The sequence below is a fragment of the Aricia agestis genome, chromosome 22, assembly GCF_905147365.1.
Source record: "Aricia agestis chromosome 22, ilAriAges1.1, whole genome shotgun sequence".
Classification (NCBI taxonomy): domain Eukaryota; kingdom Metazoa; phylum Arthropoda; class Insecta; order Lepidoptera; family Lycaenidae; genus Aricia; species Aricia agestis.
In genome coordinates this window covers 2,001,629-2,022,250 of record NC_056427.1, presented here as the reverse complement: position 1 = coordinate 2,022,250, position 20,622 = coordinate 2,001,629, and the positions used below count along the sequence as shown (strand labels likewise).

The 20,622-nt window shown below is 37.0% G+C and overlaps 3 protein-coding genes across 3 annotated transcripts in view; 1 reads left to right on the top strand and 2 right to left on the bottom strand.

Annotated features, from left to right (window-relative positions):
* LOC121737971 (pleckstrin homology-like domain family B member 2) overlaps positions 1-1,813 on the top strand; it is a 73,925-nt gene extending 72,112 nt beyond the window's left edge. Inside the window, exons 19-20 of the mRNA XM_042129721.1 lie at positions 492-579; positions 1,095-1,813. Of these exons, the coding sequence (XP_041985655.1) occupies positions 492-579; positions 1,095-1,277 (271 nt within the window). The 3' untranslated portion in view covers positions 1,278-1,813. The remainder of the gene's footprint in view (positions 1-491; positions 580-1,094) is intronic.
* Positions 1,814-13,481: 11,668 nt separating this feature from the next.
* Positions 13,482-14,792, bottom strand: LOC121737975. Its single transcript, XM_042129728.1, has one exon. The coding sequence runs from the start codon at positions 14,790-14,792 to the stop codon at positions 13,578-13,580; it is 1,215 nt and encodes a 404-aa protein (XP_041985662.1). The 3' UTR covers positions 13,482-13,577.
* Positions 14,793-14,815: 23 nt separating this feature from the next.
* Positions 14,816-18,416, bottom strand: LOC121737977 (m7GpppX diphosphatase). Its single transcript, XM_042129730.1, has 4 exons — positions 18,040-18,416; positions 17,181-17,326; positions 16,281-16,505; positions 14,816-15,109 (listed from the first exon to the last, which is right to left on the bottom strand). Exons 1-4 carry the CDS (start codon positions 18,377-18,379, stop codon positions 14,816-14,818), a joined length of 1,005 nt encoding a protein of 334 aa, XP_041985664.1. The 5' UTR covers positions 18,380-18,416.
* Positions 18,417-20,622: the final 2,206 nt, after the last annotated feature.

Genomic DNA, 20,622 nt, shown 5'->3' with positions numbered 1-20,622 from the left:
CGCACATGCATGTGCGTGTGCGCAATCACCCACATACAAGCACACTCGCACGGGCGCATGCGTATTCATCTACACACACACTCAGGCACGCACAGACATAGGCGCGACGTGCGCATTCATCCACACAAAAGCACGCTCACACGCACTCACGTACACATACATACACTAAACCTTTTGTGTTACGATCTGAAATTAAGAAATTTAAAAACAACCCCGATTCAAAAGTCTTAAAATATTGACCCGATGGAAGTTGCTTACGTGTCAGCCTTTCATGAGATAGATCAACCCAATTTTATAGCTAAGAACACTCTCGATCATTTCAGCTTGTGAGCACAAGAAAACTTGATCATAAGTTAGATGCTATGATGCCACAGACAGACACACGTAAGCGGACAAACATTTAAAACTTTACCACCCCTTTTTTGGCGAGTTACAAAAACCTTTCTAAATCGCACGAATTATTTGATTCTACAAAACGTCACTTTTTACAGGTGGTTCGTTTTCGACCGCGAATCGAAAACGTTCGTTTACTATTGGGACAAGAGCGAGAAGAAACCACGCGGAGGCGCTTACTTCCAGGTAATCCATACTTAATATTATAAATGTGAAAGTGTGTCTGTCTGTCTGTTACCTCTTCACGCCCAAACCGCTGAGCTGATTTTGCTGAAATTTGGTATGGAGATACTTTAAGTCCCGGGAAAGGACTACGTTTGACGACCTCTGTGGCTCAGTTGGTGGGGTGTTGGTAGCTCAAGCCGGCGGTCGCGGGTTCGAATCCCGCCGACGGAATAAAAATATTTCAATGTTCACGGGTCTGGATGTGTATTAAACATGGTGGTACCTGTAACACAAGTCCTTTAGGTACTTAGCATGGGGCCAGACTGACGTGGTGTGAAGCGTCCATAGATATTATTATTATTACTTTGTCACGAATTAACGGTGACGTGACGCTCGCTTCATTCCGGAGTCTCCCCCGGAACCTTCGGTAGACCACATCAGTCGGCCAGAATTCCTCCGCTTCAAAGGTGGACAGAAGATGCGTCGGACTCTCACTCTATAATAAACTCTTATAATAAACTACCTTCCCACCACAGGTAATAGAAGAGGTATACCTGGACCACGGCAACACGTCCAAATCTCCGAACCCACAGACCACTTTCATAGTGAAGACGCGCCAAAGGCGATATTACCTAATGGCGCCATCCGGCGAAGCGGCAAGGATATGGATAGACGTCATATTCACCGGAGCACAGGGGTATACGGAGTATTTGGAGTGAAGTTGATGGATATTGATTGATTATGGAGGTAAAATTGATAAAAGTAATATTGATTGATCAATATGATGGTAATATTGACGTGACGTCAATTTTTATAAGCACTTGATATATCAAGTTTTGTTATATTGATGGATATTGATTGATGGTAATATTGATGTGACGTCAATTTTTGTGAGCGCTTTGAATATCGAGGCTTTTTGTAATATTGATAGAGTATATTGATTGATAGTAATATTGGCGTTACGTCAATTATTGTAAATGCTAAGAATATCTTGCAGCTTTATAATATTGTTGATGGTAATATTGACGTTTACGTCGATTTTTGTAAAAGAGGGTATATATTGGAGTTGATGAATATTGATGAACTTAATATTGATATTCCTGGAGTGTAACATTGATAAAATTAATATTGATGTATACGTCGAGTTTTGTAATTTCTTAGTTCTGTTTCTAGAGTGGTTTTTATTGGAGATAATATTTATAGAACGTTACCTATTTGAAGAAGTTGAAGGGTTTGTCAGCAATTGGATGGAATTGTGTAGGAGTTAAGAAAGTTTTTGGAAAAAATTTGTTGATGGAAAAATAAGAATACTTATTGATAATGTTGTAATTGTGCATGCTACATTTTTCGATGGAGTCCAGAATAGCGAAGTAATATTATTACGATTATGAAGTCAATATTGATGATTGATTAATATTGATTGCTATTATTTTTATTCGAATATTAAATTCCTACTTCACTGTAGGGATGTCAATTATTCAGAATAATTTCGATTCAATAACGAATAAACGTGTTTTGTTTATATTAGATTTATAATTGATTTGAATATAATAAATAATAATTATACCGATGAAATAACCAAGTCAATATTAAAGTATAATATAACTATATATTAAAATATGTTGAAGTATGTTGAAGTATGGTGATTTATACACTAATATAATATATGAAATTCTGCATGATAGTAATAGTTTAAAAGTTTAAAGTCTATTAAAATTTTGTGAAGTGTCAATTATATATTGTGTGATTGGAAAAAAACAGTATTATGTGTTAGTGCGAATTTTATAACCTTGGATTTTATTATTATTTATGTAATAAAAAATATTGGTTAAAATTAATTATCTACTTTACAATTATCTACTTTTTCATAAATATTTGTGCCTACATTTTCAAGTGACACATAAATAATAATAAAGTTCAAGAATATTTAGGAATTGATATTTAGTATATAAAGACAATAAAATTCAGTGCCAATAATATTGAAATAGGCAGCTACTTACTTGGAAGAATAATAGTGGAGTAAATTTTGTGCCTTGTATAAGACTGAACGCCGAGAGAGCAGAGAATAATGCCGTGTTATACAATAAGTATAACAATTGGTGTATAGTGTATTATACATTGGCCGACTATACTTTGTATAGTGTATACCAGTGGCCCCCAACCTTTTTTTCATGCGGGCCACAAATATGTTTTTGTCTTGGTGTCGCGAGCTGCAACAAAAATGTTTAGGTTTAAAAAATAACATTCTTTAAAATTAACGATTTACAAGTGAAAAAAAATTTACGACTTTCACGATGACTTAACATTATTTTGCTGGTGAGCGTAAATTTCAAAATGGTTTAACATCATGCGGGCCACAAATAAAGTCCCTGCGGGCCGCACGCGGCACGCAGGCCGCGGGTTGGGGATAGCTGGTGTATACTGTATATGTCAGGGGTACCCAAACTTAGGTGCGCATGAATAAAAATCGCATAAACGCGAATAAAACTAAATAAAAATGTTTTGACAATAACTGAAAATTGATTTTGACTTCGAACAAAATCGTGCCAATGCGTTAAACCTATTGTTATGCTTGTTGTAAATTGAAAAAATTACGACAGTAATATTGCACCTTTCATTGCATAGAAAAAAAAGTGTATACTAGCTTTAGTATTGTGTTCTATGGAAAAAAAAACAAAAAGTACACTGGTAGAAGCTAAAATATATATATCACAATCGGAAAAGTCGTCGATTCAACGCATGTACAACATTTATAAATATATATTTAGATTTTAGTAATATATATATCCTGATGCACGCTTATTAAAATAATGTTACCATGAAATTTGGTGATTACGCCTTTGCAAATCGAATATATTTAAAAATTACCATTAATATAGTATACATTTTATATTTATTAAGAAATAGTCACACGTGAATAGATTAAGTGAAAGTAAGTTTTAACTAAACGATTTCTATGCGCCCGCCTAAACGCAAGATCACAAGCAATTGTATATGTATAGAGCGACAAGTCGACATGGCTTGAAATGAACGTGGGCGGGGGCGCTGCTGGTAAAGGAGAACTGTCAAAAATGGCGTTTCTGTATGATTGCGGCGTTAGTTCACTACGTTCATTTAAAGCCCTGTCAAACTTTAAATTACAGCGCGGCTGCGGCGCTTTAAATAAATCGTTCCATACATTTACGCGGACGCGTATAAATCCAGCAGCACTTGGGGTTTATTCTGGTGTGTTTTGTCACTTTTTTTAACTGTGAATGTAATATTTGTAATTGATTTAAAACTTGTAAGGAGGGTCCTAAAACCTACTGTTTTACCCCTAAATATTTGCATTTAAAATGGCTTATCATTCTTTAGACTGGGTTGCACCAGAGGCGTGGTAAAGTTAAAGTTAAATATGGCGTCCAAACACCCCATATTCTCATACGACATCTGTCAATTTTTCCGGTTATAGTTAAGGTTAAAATTAAAGTTAGTTGGTGCAACCCACTTTTAGTGATTATATTTTTTTTGATATCGAAATCATTAAAAGTTTTTGCTTGCAACATCACATATTTTTTTTTACATAAAACTGTGAAATATTGACATAAATTGTATACGAAATCTTTTTTCTCATATTTGCTTATTCCTTATTTTAACTAATGAAATTGAGTATGTATGGTTTGTAAATTTTAACATAAGTTTTAAGTACAAATAATTTGATCACCAGTGTATATTTTAAGGCTTGCAACATTTAGTAACGGCTGAATACCATTGTAACTAAGGTCACAATACCAGAAATAAAAAGTCCAATTAAAATATATTAAGTTTTATTTTGAATGAATGAATGAAAAAACTTTATTGCACCAAAACAAACATGACATACAATACTTAATAACTATAAAAGTAAAAAGTACAAAAGGCGGCCTTATCGCTACAAGCGATTTCTTCCAGACAACCCTTATTGTAAAACTATAAAGTAACAGTAGTAATAGATGGTAGGTGACTACATAGACAGCTAAGTGTAAACTTTTTAAAATATATAAGTATATTACAAATACATACATACATATAATATAATATATATACATACATACATACAAAATAATACATACAAATAAAAAATAAATAGAAATAATACAATATCGGTAATTATGAGTTAATATGGACTAATTGTGACAAAAAATGTTCCTTCACGCCATTTTTAAAAATGTATGAGGACTGAGCACGTCTCAAAGATGTGGGTAATTTGTTCCACAGACTGACAGCACGAGCTGTGAATGAAGAGTCATAAAATTTTGTATTACGAGTGGGTGGTATTAGTGACAAATTAGTGTTTCGAAATGTTTTAACATTGTCATCTAAAAATGTAAACCTTTCTTTTAAGTAGGGTGGTGTCTTAGGGTCATATAAAATACTGTATAAACACGACAGTATATGAGCATTCCGCCGAAGTCGGATTGGCAGCCACTTGAGTTTGACACGAAATTGGGAAACGTGATCATACTTTCGCAAACCGAAAATAAATCTAATGCAGAGGTTTTGGAGGCGCTCAAGTTTATTTAGCTGCTCTTCTGTAATATTTGTGAAGCATATGTCAGCGTAATCGAGTATGGGCAATATGAGTGATTCTGCAAGCAGGATTTTAGTCGGGATCGGCAAAAAATTCTGGAAGCGCCTCAACGCACTCCACGCACCAAAAACTCTTTTGCTGGTCTCACTAATGTGCTTGTTCCAAGACAACGTTGAGTCAAGATGAATCCCAAGGTTTTTAACGGTTTGCGAGAATGGAATAATTTTACCATCAACCATTACGGGACAAAGGTTATGAACTTGAGCCCTTGTCAGAAGCCCTGGACTGCCAATGATGATTGTTTGAGATTTGACAGGGTTAATAACCAGTCCACGAGACTTACACCAAGCGCAGATACTTTTAAGGTCTTCATTAGTTCTTGCAATAGCTGATGGCAAGTCATTAACAGGTGCGTGAAGATAAATTTGCAGGTCATCGGCATACATGTGAGAGCAGGAGAAAATAATTATTTTTATTATGTTATTAATAAAGATACTAAACAATAAAGGTGATAAGACACCGCCCTGAGGGACTCCATCCTTGACTGTTGACCACTCAGAGGCGTCATCCTCGACCACAACACGCTGTTTACGGTTATTCAAATAGCTCCGGAACCATCCCACTACGGTAGGGGAAAAATTCATAGAGACCAGGAGTTGCAGGAGAATATCATGATCAACGGTGTTAAAAGCATTAGTAAAGTCCAACAGTGTTAAAATTGTTAATTCGCCGTTGTCCATGGCACGACGAATATCGTCGGTTACCTTTATTAATGCTGTTGAGGTGCTATGGCCAGGACGGAATCCAGACTGCAGGGGGTTAAAAAATTCCAACCTGTTTAAGAAGTTTTCAACCTGCTGATGGACTAGACGCTCCAGTACTTTTGATAAAAATGGCAAAATGGAGATTGGTCGATAGTCTTTACAAGATTGTGGGTTAGATTTTTTGGGCAGAGGGATAATTTTAGCTCTTTTCCAAGATTCTGGAAAAGTACCTGTTATTAATGAGTGATTTAGTATATCTGTTATAATGGGACAAATTATGTCTACTATTGGCACAATCATGTTTCGACCAAGTTCATCGCTACCAACAGCACTGGATGAAATCGACATTATATTTTTCTTAACCTCACTGAAAGTAACTGGACTGAAACAAAAAGGAGAATGACTTTCAGGAGGCTGCAAAGATAGTTGATGTAAGGTCTTAGTCTTGTCAGTCGCGCTCAATGCTGTTGATGCCGATGAGAAAAATTTATTAAGTTCCTCAAGTCCTGTGTTGATTGGAACCTGCCCACTTCGATTAGCTATACCAAGCGACTTTAAAAATTTCCAAGTTTTAGCTGTCCCACCACTTTCTACCGACGAATGAATGTAGCGCCTCTGTGCATCTCGACACATAGTGTTACAGCGGTTGCGAATTTTGATGTATTTTTCGTGATGTTCATCAGTTCTATGTCGTCTGTAAGCAGCCTTAGCACGGTGTTTGCTAGTTATTAATTCTTTAATTTCATTAGATAACCAAGGGGCAGGTAGATGTTTTAATTTAACTGGCTTAAGTGGTGCATGGATGTCATATAGTTTTGTAATCATTAATGTAAAAGTTTCTATCTTATCATCGATGTTATCAGCTGAAGTAACCGGTGACCAATCCAGACTTTTTGCATCAACACGCAACTTGTCCAAGTCGATTCCGATAAAACTACGAACCATACGTATCTTATGTTTCAGTTTGGGCGGTTTTATCTTGCATGATGCAAAAATGAGATCATGACATGAGAACATGTCAGCATTGTACTGACCATGTTTGGAAATAGCTGTCGAGGATGCTACAATTATTACATCTAGAAGAGATGGCTTACTGTTGGGAGCACAATGGGTTGCATTTAAAGGTAGTAATTGCATATTACATGAGTTTACGATAGAAACTAACTTGTTGCACCTGGTATCATTTTTGAGTAAACATGTGTTCAGATCTCCCATGATGACTGTATGCTTATATGCCGGTGTTAGTTCTTCAAGTAAACTTTCAAAAGCTGTAAAATAATTAATCTGGGAAGAAGGACAATACAGAACACCAAGTAGAACCTTTGTGTGACACAGTGTTACTTCTATAAACAAATGTTCTGGAGCATTTTGCATTTATTTCATACTTATTTTGTCAAATCTTCTAGTAAAAAATCAAGTTCAGTATGTTGAGAGCCTCTCTTCTAATACAGAAATCCTATCTACAGTTCGACAAGGCTTTAAATGAACGTGGCGAGAAAAGGTAAGGTACTTCTATCATACAAAATCGTCATTTTTGACATGTGTTTGAGAGTTCTCTTTTACCAGCAGCGCCCCGTCTACATTCATTTAAAGCCTTGGAGCAAAGAGGATATTATAAACTACGTAACACCTTGAGCACTGTAATGTCGATATACTAAAATTGTAAAGAGAAAATATTTGGATTAAATAGGCTCCGAAACTCTTTATTTCATGTTTGGGACTACACAAACACTATCCCACTATCTGTTGGATAGTGTTTGTGTAGTCTAAGTGTAATATAAGTAATCTTTCGCAAATCTTGCGAGAGCGGATGGTCCCACAACCAGGTTGAGGAGATCAATCGTATTTACGTGCCTCAATCGGTACTAGGGAATGCAATCTCGTTCTAGCGAGATCTCGGTCTTTTTTAGCGAGATTGATCTCGGACGAAAAAAAGGCGAGATCTCGCGAGTTTGACGAGATTGCACTTGAGCATAAAAACGTCATATTTGAAGCGCGGACTGACAAGGACAGAGTTGCGATCACGGAGTCAAAACAAATAGGAGCTGGCCTAAGCAACTGTGCACTGTGATTCTCAAGTAGGTCCTGAATTTTGACTTTTCGTTGTTTTGTTAGTTATAAAAGTTATCGTGGACTCCGGCTTCCTCGATAAAACATTGGGTGTACGTTAAATTCCCTTCTGATTTTACGCACCGCGGACGTTTTGTGCGGTTCAGAAGAGTGTAGACATCGCGCGTCGTGATGTCCCCGAACGTGCACGTTAAAAAGGTTAACAAGTTATCGTCGACGGAAATTTTAAATCGTCTCCATATATTTTCATACATTTTTCTTCCCTAACCCTATGTTGTAGTTTTACCGCGGACGTCCACGATATTACCGCCACGTCCAAAATTATAAAAGCGCATTAGAAGAGAAGACTGGCTGTTTCTTTCATTTGTTATTTGATAGATAGTATACAGTCAAAGTTTACTACATGTTTGGTGCATAAAATTCTATTGAAAAAAATCGTGAAAATGAATGTTAATCTTATAATATTTATTACTTTTTTTTCGTAATTTATTCAAATATTGAGATTATTTGCAAAAAAAACCACCAAACTGCTAATCTCGCGAGATCTCGAAATTGGCGAGATCTCGCGGTATTGTATTCATAAACTCGCGGGATCTCGCTTGAGCCCCATTCTCGCGAGATTTGCATTCTCTAATCGGTACGTGTAGGTATAATGAGAAGAAATAATAAGCGATAGCATAGCTGGCGAGAGCTGTTACACCAGACGAGAGCGAATGATCCCTCAGTTGTCTACGAAAATAATTGTATCAATAGTGTCGCGGTCAAACCCATCCGACCGATCACAGCTAATATTAAATTGACTTAAGCCGACCACATGACGTATGTCTGCCAACTGCCCAGAAATCCATTTCTTCGGCGGTACAAATGTCTACGAAATCTGCACAGACGTGCCTTTTTACGCATTGCATCCCCGGCGGATTGGGGATATCGGCCGGGGTATTTAGGATTATTGAGGTGTAGGATCTACCCACCACAACACAACATCGTAGTGTCATCCCTTTTTTCTTAGATTGATTTGAAAGGGATGACACTACGATGTTGCCAATTTTTAATTTCTTCACTTTCTTGACCAATGATATTCTATGTTACTAACGTAACTAGATTGGAAGTTTACGGTAGCAACGCGTTGCCACTTCGAAGATGCCTGCAGGCATATCTCACATACATAATGACATAACGAATATATGACTTGACATTGTCTTTTGAACAAAAAAGTGGTTACGCATTTCTGAGAATCTTTTGTAAGACATTGCTACTCTAGTATTTTAGAAACTCATTGTTCTTGACAGACTATATTTGAAATTATATAAACAGTTTATTGCTGCTAAACTTTGAAATATTAAAAGGATATAACGTCAACGTCAATCAGCTAAGAGAATCTGCTGTCAGCTGTGAGCTATCAGTGTCAGTACCTAGATGAAACTTCACTTTGCTGCGAAAACACTGTTCGTGAAAAACATTCCGAAATTTAAAATTCCAATAGAATAGTAAATAAGCTTTATTATAAATACAACTATTACACTCAGTGATATATCATACCAGAGATAGAAGATCACCAAAATTAGCAAGTGTTATCTGCCAAGAAAGATGGATCTAATCAAGAAAGTTTACCAGCTTATTAATCAGTGGTATTTACGATATTCTTTAGCTACAGAACTCTACATGGTGGAACCCTGGGAGAAAATTACTATTCGTATCCTTTTCTAAAGCTATAATGTGTGTTGGTGAGTTATTATTAGTAATCCTAAGATTGTATTATTCAACAAATATTATCCAGTTATTGTGTCTTACTAATGATTGGGCTGAATAATAACTACTTTTTTTGTCTTAAGACAGTAATATTATAAGGTAAAACATTTGATGTAACAAAAAATATTTGATGTAAGTTTTTTAGTACTTAGTAGAAAACAGTAAAATGCCTGATAGACGTACGAACTTAAAGTACGCGGGTTTTAAGTTCGCGAACTTCGTCGAACCATAAGTCCGCGTACTTCTGTCAGCCCCTTAAGCTTAAGTGTAATAGCTTTCTATAAAGTTAGGAAAAGCATCTGTGTCTGTGGGAAAAGCTGAATCATAAACTTTCTATTTGTTTTGTCTATTTATTTAAGCTAACATCAATGTCTATTGTAATAACTTGCACAAAACTTTTACTATGCGAAGCATTCTTATGTGCTTACATAGAAAATTATATTAATAATGGAACAGTTTTTTTTAACCTTATAATATTAGTAAGTATTCATAAACCGATTTTAATAGGTAACTTCTAATTTATTACATGTTTTTTTGCATGGGAAAAACCGTTCCGTAAATAGGGCGGTTCCACCGGTGCCCAGGCACAGGGCGTAGACTCTGGGGGGCGCATAAATGGCCAAACCAAGCAGGAGTTGATTTTTTTCGGTTTGCTCCCTATAATAGTTCCCGCTGCGCCCCTAGAGCACGATTCCAACAGTAAAATAGACCTATACATTGCTTTGGGTAATATAATATCTATAAAAGCAAGGGTGCTGATGTATAAGCTCGCACAGGGCGCAAAAAGACTATGGCACTGGGAAAAACCACAACAAAAAACAATTAATGTTGAATGGTGTTCCTGAGGTGTGAAAACCATGGCACACTTTCCTGTTTACATTGTATTTACCATTATTAGTATATTATAGACTGTGAATCATCAATTTTATCACATTTACGTACAGGCGGAATGTCCCTGCTTATGGATAATAATAATAGCTCCCCACACTGGTTTCGGTGAAGGTGGCCAGTTTCATTGAAACCAGGCCAGCTACGCAGGAGTAATTTTATAGTGCCCAAGTGTGTGCGCAGTACAAAAGAGCACTCTCTATTCCGTTACTCTCATAATCCATTGGGACGGAAGACCAACACGACCGGCGAGAGATCAGGCGCAGGACCGACTTTTTAAAACATGCCCATCCGACGCATGGATCATCTTATTTGTCAGATAATCAGGTGATCAGCCTGCATTGTCCTAACCAAACTTAGAAATAACATGTTTCCAACGCGGGAATCGAACCCACAACCTCCGAGTCAAGTGCCGCGCTCTATACCACTAGACCACAGAGCCGTTCTGCTTATGGATAATGTAAAATAGGTATTGATGTTAGAAACTTTTAGGGTTTTTTGAACTTCTATTAAGGTGTGGGCAAGTAGGTACTATTCTCTAGAGTAGCCACTCTCAGTGTGCTACAAAATTAGTTTCTAGAAATATCATCAGACACCACCATTATTTTTTGGGGGTCCACCAAAAAAAACCCTTGGGAACCGCTACACTAGAGTATTAATATGCTTGTGTATTTTTTTAAATTTAATACCTCGATCAATCGTGAGAAAACCAGACACAATGCCATTCAATTGTTATCGTGGTCGCCGGTGACCGCTTGGGGGTTAAGGCGTTAATGATTTTTAGATATTTTAAGATTTAATATTATGTTTCCATAACTACAAACTCAGATGTACTCTACGCCACAATCTTCATTTTCTTCTGGTATTTCAACTACTCCATCATATTGAATGGAATATCGCAGTTGCGGGATTCAACACAGCAGGTTGAGAGCATAATATAATAAACATATCGTTTTATCCTTGTGTTTTATTTATTCTGATACTAGATAACCGCAACTCCATTACGCCAAAATTCGTTACAGGCGCAAGGGAGTTAGGGCCAGGAGGGCCAGAACACACAAAACCAATGAGTTTCTAAAATACTAGAGTAGCAATGTCTTACAAAAGATTCTCAGAAATGCGTAACCACTTTTTTGTTCAAAAGACAATGTCAAGTCATATATTCGTTATGTCATTATGTATGTTGCCGGCTCTTGATATAGGCGAACGCGTTGGCCAACGCGTCTGCAGACGCGTTGGCCCAATGTGTAGAACGGGCGTTCGCGCGTTGGCCGTAGGTATTTAGACGTTGGCCGACGCATCTGCGAGCTTGCCGCGCGGGTCGGAAATGTCGGCAAAAGATCAAAGGACATTTGTCGCAAGCTTCGCGCTCCATCCACACATAGGCCGCGCGATTAGTTTGCCCGGAGTTATAATTATGATAATTATTATAATATGTAATAATTTTTGTATGTAATAATTTAATAAATAATAAGTAGGTAATAAAATAATTACTTATATTATTTTAATATTATAAAATATTATGTAAAAGTGAGTTTATTTCTTTGTTTGTTACGTTTTCTCGCCTTTTATTTATTTATTTCCAGAATACTCTTTAAAAACTTTTTCTTGTCCACATTTACAAAGTAATTATAAGCTGTGAATAAATAAACAGCTGCAGCTGTTAGCGACTAAACATCCATTTTGAATCCGTCCGCACATTGGCGCGATCCAAAGCATACTGAACGACCTTTCTATGTGTGGATTACTCACAAACGCCGTTGCAAGCGCACTGCCAACGCGTCTGCAGACGCGTTGGCCAACGCGTTCGCCTATATCAAGAGCCGGCATTGGAGATATGCCTGCAGGCATCTTCGAAGTGGCAACGCGTTGCTACCGTTAACTTCCAATCTAGTTACGTTAGTAACATAGAATATCATTGACAAAAACACGATACGACGTCGCATCGTGAATTCACGATGCGACGTCGTGTCGTGGTAATCTACGACGAGCATCGTAAAAAACTACGACACGACATCGTAACATGCCACGGTACAAGGCACGACGTCGCGTCGTAGAAACTCACGATGCGTCTTCTTTGAATTTTGAATAACAACTGTCGTGAGTTTCTACGACGCGACGTCGTGACTCGTGCCGTATATCGTGGAACGTCACGATGTCGCGTCGTAGTTTTTTACGATGCTCGTCGTGGATTCCCACGACGCGACGTCGCATCGTGAAACGACGTCGCGTCGTGGACCGTGAAACGACGTCGCGTCGTGGACCGTGGTACGACAAGACGTCGTATCGTGTTTTTCTGTCCCGGCCCTTATACATATAGAGGAGGATGGAAAGGACATAGGATATTTTTTTTACGCTTATACGTCCTTTCCCGGGACTAACCTCCATACTAAATTTCAGCTAAATTCAGGGTTCAGCCTTTGGGTGTGAAGAGGTAACAAACAGACATACTTCCGCATTTATCATTAGTATGAATTAATCAACATTCAACGTCTAGGAAATATACGCAGCACATGTCAAGTAGGTGTACAACGGCAGACTTAGGATAAAGGAAATATTAAAAACCCCCTTTTAAATATAATTAGATGTGTGTGAATGATCAATAATTATCGAACACACACACATGGGCGTACCAAGGGAGGGGGGCAGCTTATAAACACAAATTCATTTGAGGTAATTTATTCAAAAATATACATCACCATTTTCATTTACATTAAATGTTCATGGTTCATTCTGAAGATGCTTTATTTAGGTAAACATTTATAACATTTTTTTACCAAACAAAATTCGATTCACACAATCGCAGATTCGCTAATACGGCACGGTGTTTGTATGCGTGCGACTAGACGTATGCGAATTTTATTTGCAATAAATTGATAAAAAGTGCTATGCAATAGCTTTACCGCGGCAGTCCCCGAGTAGCACACATACTTATTTTTTTACTGTCTGTGCTGGTGATCCCGCTATAGTCTAACGTAAAAAGCATTGCAGTAATCCCATTAGACATTTAAGTAGCTCACAGAGTACCCGTTGGTAAATCTAAAGGATTCTGGAACTTTTAACGACATATTCTCCAAATGTTTGAGACCGTTACAAAACATACTCTTGGATATGTCCGTATTCACTACGCTCGGATCCGTCAACCAAGTTTCAACTTCATCGTTCAAACACGGCTCAATTTTGTATAACAACTTAGTAAGTCTGCTCGAATGCAGTTCTATTGTATTTGTATCTATTATGTCTGAATTGCGGAGCACCTCCAAATCTTTATCCATGATCCAAATGAGCAAATATTGTTTTGTTGTCGCCGTCACTGCACATTCTAGAACAATTTTACACATCATTGTGTACTGTAAGCCCAAATTGAATTCCTTCGTCATACATTCTATGGTATAAATAAAATCATCTGTACTTATATCTGTCGTTGAGAACACATGTTTGAAAACATGTTTAGTTACTGTACCATGCTGTATTTTAACTTCGGAGTTGTATAATTTCACATTATTTTTCTCTTTTGATCCCAACCACGCTAGGCATCTATTGCAATGATACACGCTCCGTTTTTGGTTAAACTTATTGGTTTTCTCTGATAAGTGGTTATTGTTGATGACAAAGAATGTGAGTCGGTATAGAAAATCTAGTTTACTAGGCTTTAGCATGTTCGAAGTATGCCCGTGACCATGGCAGAACCATTCTGACATATCCAAATTTGACGTTGGCAATTCCAAAACACGATCAAACTTAATAAAACCATTTGAGACGACATTTTGACAATTTGCACAGAGTATCTTGACTTCGTCACCTGAATTTAAGTTAATTATGAGTTTGTTCAATTCAATTCTATTTTCTTTTAACGGTGCAAGGAGCTCTTTATAAAAGTTCCCACCGTTCTTTGCTTCGGTTAGTATTCTAAATGTGATAGTATTCTTATCTACCTTCAAACATGACATCGAATTCGGTATAATCGAGCAGAACTCCTGTATAGGTATTGTACAAGTGACATTATCGTCTTCAGACTCCGATAGACTTTCAATAGACGATAGACTGTCCCTACGTCTATAATCCTCATTGTCATAATAATTTAATACAATACAGTCCGACTGTATGCTGACTTTCAAATTACAATCCTTCTTAAAATCAACATTCGTAATGATGTAAACATTACAACAGCGAAGGCGTTCCCTTAACTCTATAAATATATCCTTAACCAACATTTTCACTAAGTTTACACTAGAAATTATTTATCAATATCCGATATAACCTTATTAACGTGTCCGTTCGTTTCATACACTTTGAAAAGGTTGTCCATTTCACGAATAGTGAAAGGTAGGGTAGCTTTCTTATAGTAATCACTCATCATTTCGATGTTGTCAATAACCGTGTCAAGGAGATGTGCCTTCTCCGCATAAATTCCAGGTGCTTCGTGCAGGAGATATGTAAAATGGATGTGTAGATGATAGAACGACGGTTGGTAGTGAAGATACACACGTAGTTGGCTGCCGGGGACGTTGTACTTGTCTACTATTGCTTTCTGAAATTGAAATGAATACTGAATTAGTTTCTGAATAGTTTTAATATTTTTCCTTCATAGAAGTTTTGAATAGCTTTCTGCAATCCTTTACTATCGTTCCTGTTAATATAACTGCATAAATTTGCGACAAAAGTGCATGTTGCATTGCAGTTTTGGCAGGCCATTTTCACTGAATTCTGACTTTGCTATGGAGGAAAATTATAATATTAGATGACACCTATGACCAGGGTTGATTGATTTAAATCAAGTGATTTTTTAAATTTAAATCAGTGATTTAAATCAAACTATACTTTTCTATAAAAATCGTTTATTTGAAATAACAATGTTATGGATCTCCTACTGTCGCACTGATCTCCATTGTACAAGTACGCTGGATAGATGATACCCAGCTGTTTTTTGTGCCTATTTGAAGCGTAATCAGCGCTCCCAAAATCGGGGAAAGAGAACTAAATCTGACGTAAACATGACGTTTAAGTCGCCATATTGGCGCTGATAGCAGTAGTGGGAGTACTTGGAACTAATACTAGTTTCTACCACCGTAGTGATTATATTCTCTTTGGTTTCTACAACCAATAGCGATTGAGCGGCCATTTGCAAGTTACGTCAGATTAAGTTCTCTTTCCCCGATTTTGGGGGCGCTGATTCCGCTTCAAATAGGTACAAAAAACAGCTGGGTATCATCTATCCAGCGTACCTACTTGTATAATGGAGATCAGTGTGACAGTAGGAGAACGAATAAACGTTCGGCGGGAAAATGGGGAATCCCCATGGTTTGTTGGTTGTCATTCATTCGTTTGAGTATTGCTAGTACAAAAAAATGGTAGTTTTATTAAAAAGTTATTAGTTATTTAGTCAAACCCACATATTTCGCTAAGGAATTAAATAAATCATAATTTAATTGATTAAAAAAAAAAAAAACAAAAAAATCTGTCATAAAAAAAACAATCATGATTTTTATAAACCCTGCCTATGACATTGCTCATATTAAACATTTATAGCAACAAAATCATGTTTGTTTCATTTTATAATTTACTAGCTATTCGACTGAGCTGTAGCTGATCGGTATTCGATAAGACACGAATTAAATGACATTTTCTAAAAATGATTCCTAGCTAGATCGATTTATTGCCCTCGAAACCCCCTTATTAAGTATACTTAACAGGTCCTTTACCTTTCCTTCATTCCTAACTCTCTTCAACAGCGGCAAATGTGTCTCATTTAAATCCCTCAACGACTTGATATTCCTCGGCCTTACTATGGCCAACAAGTAAAGAGTTTCCTTGGTTTTACCGTCCCACTTAAAATCCGGGAGCAAAACGAAGCCTTCCTTTTCGCACTTATTGTCATGCACTACCCTATCTTGCTCGCTCTTGCCGTCTAAAATGTTGTGTACCCACTGAAACACACCAGAAGCATCATTTTATAAATAAGGTAATAAACAAAGAAGTTTGTACACACAATCCCTTTTATACCTTGACCAGAGATCATAAAAAAAAATATAAGTCTTATGGTAGGATAAAAATAAACAAAATGAAATGGTTACTTTAACATACAGGAATGTAATCTTCTTATATATAAAAATGGATTTTCAAATGTGTTAGTCGCGCTAAAACTCAAAAACGGCTGAACAGATATCAGTCCAATCTGTTCAGCCGTTTTTGAGTTTTAGCGCGACTAACACATTTTAAAATCTTTATTCTTCAAATATTCATAGAAATCCAGGGAAGGTTTTAAAGTGACACGAAGTTCACCGGGACAGCTAGTTAATGGATAAAGTCACTTTGCCATATCCATTTCTACATAATTTATGTACAGCCTGCCTAGCATACGCCAACAAGATATCTCACTCTACATGTTTTCTCGATGTTTGATGGTTTGTCTCTTCATCTCTATTGACCCTAGCATGACAAACATTTTTTCTCGCGTAGATCTATCATCAATATAAAAATTATAGAGTTTGGTTGAGACGAGATTATGAGACGAGTAGTTTTTAATTATCTCGAGAGTGAGATATCTCGTTGGCGTATACTAGGCAGGCTGTACAAAACTTTGTAGTCTCATTGAACATTACCTGTAAACTAAACTGCTCTTTTTGTAAAAAGGGCAAAGTCAGTTTATCATAGCACTCTGGAGTCTCAAGTATTACATGTTTCACTTGTTGACTAAACTTGACAATATGCTTCTCTGTAGCGGGGTATATTATTGAAGTTTTCACACCTGGAAACATATTAAATACATTTTGGCTGTCTTCACATTACGTCGCGAGCACTGCGGCAGCAGCACTGCAGCCGCAGTGCTTGCGACAAGTGGTTGATCATTTTTTCAAGTTTGAAAAGTACAGTTTTAGGCCAAATTGAGCGTGAAAGGTGTAAACGCTCTTAAGGCTGCGTTTCCACTGAAGCGGAGCAGATCGGAGCGGAGCTTATCAAATTAACCAATCACCATACTCAAAATCTTCGCTGTCATTCCGCTGGAATAGCACGATTGGTAAATTCGGGCACCGCTAAGCTCCGCTCCGCTTCAAAAAAAAACGCAGCCTAAGTCGCGAGCCGCGCGGCTCGTTTGGAGCATCGTTATAGTATAGAAGTCGCGCGGCTGCCGCACTACTCGCGACTTAATGTGAAGGCAGCCTTAGATTGTAGTCACCATATGTTTCAAAATCATCTTTCTGAGAAAACTTTTCACTAACAGATAATATTTATCGCAAAGAATAAAGGTCATATACAATTACTGAGTGAAAGGGCACGAAAATCATGAAACATACAAAGAAATCAAATTTAGAATGAGTAAATCTGTGACGTCATTTTACATTACATTTTGGAAACGTTACTGATTTAACGCGATAAGAATGCGAGAGCCAAATACTATTAATATTAATGCTAATTTAATGAACCTTGAATTTTAGTGGCTCTTTATGTGCTATGACTTACCATTAATCTCAGGCTTCGGGTAACACTCAAAGTTGCCGTAAATATCGTTTTGGAAGAGCGTACGCAGTTCTGTAGCGTCCGAAAAGTAGCCGGAGTCATTCAATTGATCCCCTGAAAATGCTTTCTTCTCTAGAAGTACGACCGCAACACCACTTTTGTCTTTGAAACTGCCGAGCACACACACAGTTTTTCCATTCGTATTGTTATTTATTATCTTTGTCGGTATAAAGTCCTTCAGATGTACATGCAGTTCTGTTACTGGATTACCGTTTTGCTCATCTTTTTTGATTTTCTTCGCGGATGGCTCAATATCATCACTTTGGCATTTAGCGTCGGACATTTTGTGAAAATGTTGCAATAATTAAAAAATCTAAATTGGGATGGCCGGTGCTGCCAGCCTCAAATATTGACCGCCTCATTAGCCGCGTTCTATTCTGTGATACAACTAAAAATTATTACACTTGGCCGATTATTTTACTTGAACATAATCAATAGCATCATAGCTATACCTGCCTCTTCAAGAAGACCACCTGATGGTGCGAGTGTCCATAGGCAACGGTGGTTGCTTTCCATCAGGTGACCTTTGCCCGTTATTTCATAAAAAAAAGTTACAAATAAAAATAAATTCAGGTATTTGGTTAGTAGAAAAATACAAATAAATAATTCGTACCGTTATAGAGTTATTACTAAGACTTCGTTGTCTGTCCGTCTGTCTGTCTCCAGGCTGTATCTCAAGAACCGCTATAGCTAACTTCTGAAATTGTCACAGATTGTGTATATTTGTTGCCGCTATAATACTAAAGGGGGCTCCCATGCAACAGTTGTGATTTTTTCGGCCTTTTTCGCTCTATAATATAAATAATTGCAAGAGGTAGGCACTTGAATTTTTCACACATTCTTTTTTTTATATGTCTACTTTACTCGTAATATTTAATAATAATAATAAAATTAAATAAAAATTTCCCATACAAAATTCACAATTTTTAGTCCATTTTTACTCTGTATCGGTACGGAACCTTTCGTGCACGAGTCCGACTCGCACTTGGCGGATTTATTTACTCGTAAGTAAATCATAATCAATACAATGGCAACAGGTAGGCTGGATAGGCACTTGAAATATTTACTAAATACTTACTTAAAATATATTTTGTTCTTTAATATTATTAATTATTATTAATAAAATTAAAATAAAACAAAAATTTAAAGGGGGCCATACAAAAAACACAATTTTTATCTACTTCCGCTCTGAAGCGGTAGGTACGTAACTCTTCGTGTCAGTCCGACTCACAGTTGGCCGATTTTTTAAACAAATAACACTAATTATTGTGTTAAATGGAAATACAGAAACCTGAAAGAAAAGGTCAACTTTCCTCCCCAGCCATAGGCTGCGCTCAACTTTAAGGTCGTTCGGCAAAAATAAAACGGTAGCACTTCGTCTCCCCTTCTACTTCTTTCAATTTTTATATTATTCTAGTCGCCCATGTAGACTGTAGTCCCCGCCCATTGTCAAAAGCGATAAGTCCGAAGATCTTTTTAATATGACTAATGTCCATCTCCTTTGTATAGGTGAATCTTAATTGACGGATATCTTAAAGCTGCGGGTACACAGAGTGCTCAAAAAGTGTTTTACTATAATATTAAAACTTTACATATTAGGTAAATGGCCATGCTTAATATTATATTGCATAGCTTTTATCTCGGGCTTTGTGTCATCCCTTTCAAATCAATCTAAGAAAACAAAAATTCCACAGCCGATCATAAAACCTCCTCGTTTTATGGAAGTCGGATAAAAAAAGGGATGATAAAATTAAAAAGTGGTAACATCGTAGTGTTTCACAACACCCTTTCAAATCAATCTAAAAAGAAAGGGATGACACTACGCTGTTGCTACTTTTTAATTTCTACACTTTCTTGACAGACTATTCTTGTTGCGTAATTTTTGTATGGGAGCCCCCCTTAAATTTTTATTTTATTTTAATATTATTATTAATTATTAAAGTACACATAATATAATTAAGGCCTTGGTGAAAATTTCAAGTGCTACCTGTTGCCGTTATTGATAAAGAGCAAAAAAAGCCAAAAAATCACGTTTATTGTATGGGGCCCATAAGCGGTCACGGGACTGTTAGCGGGACTCGATATTTTTCGAAACTTTGAATGCCTATATAATCAAAACTACTAGGTATTTTTGACTACAACAAAAACTAGTGTATTTGTATACATATTACATACGGGCTTTATTGTCACAAAATTTCAAGCAATTTGGCATAGGTACCTAGTAGGGTACTAATAGTATGCAATCCCGTATGAATCACGCTTCTTTATAATCCCGCCAGTCCCGCGGGATCCCGCTAAATTTTCGACCGGGATTAGTCCCGCAAAATGCATGCGGGATCCCGGTATTTCGGGATCCCGGTATCCCGGTATTGCATTCCCTAGTACCTAGTAACATTCTCCATTTTTGGCCTATTTTTGCTCTATAACGGTACGGAACCCTTCGTGCAAGAGTCCAACTCGCACTTGGCCAATTAGTACAAACATTTAAACAATTATTGATAAAAAATGCTATGCTGAGCTGCGGTG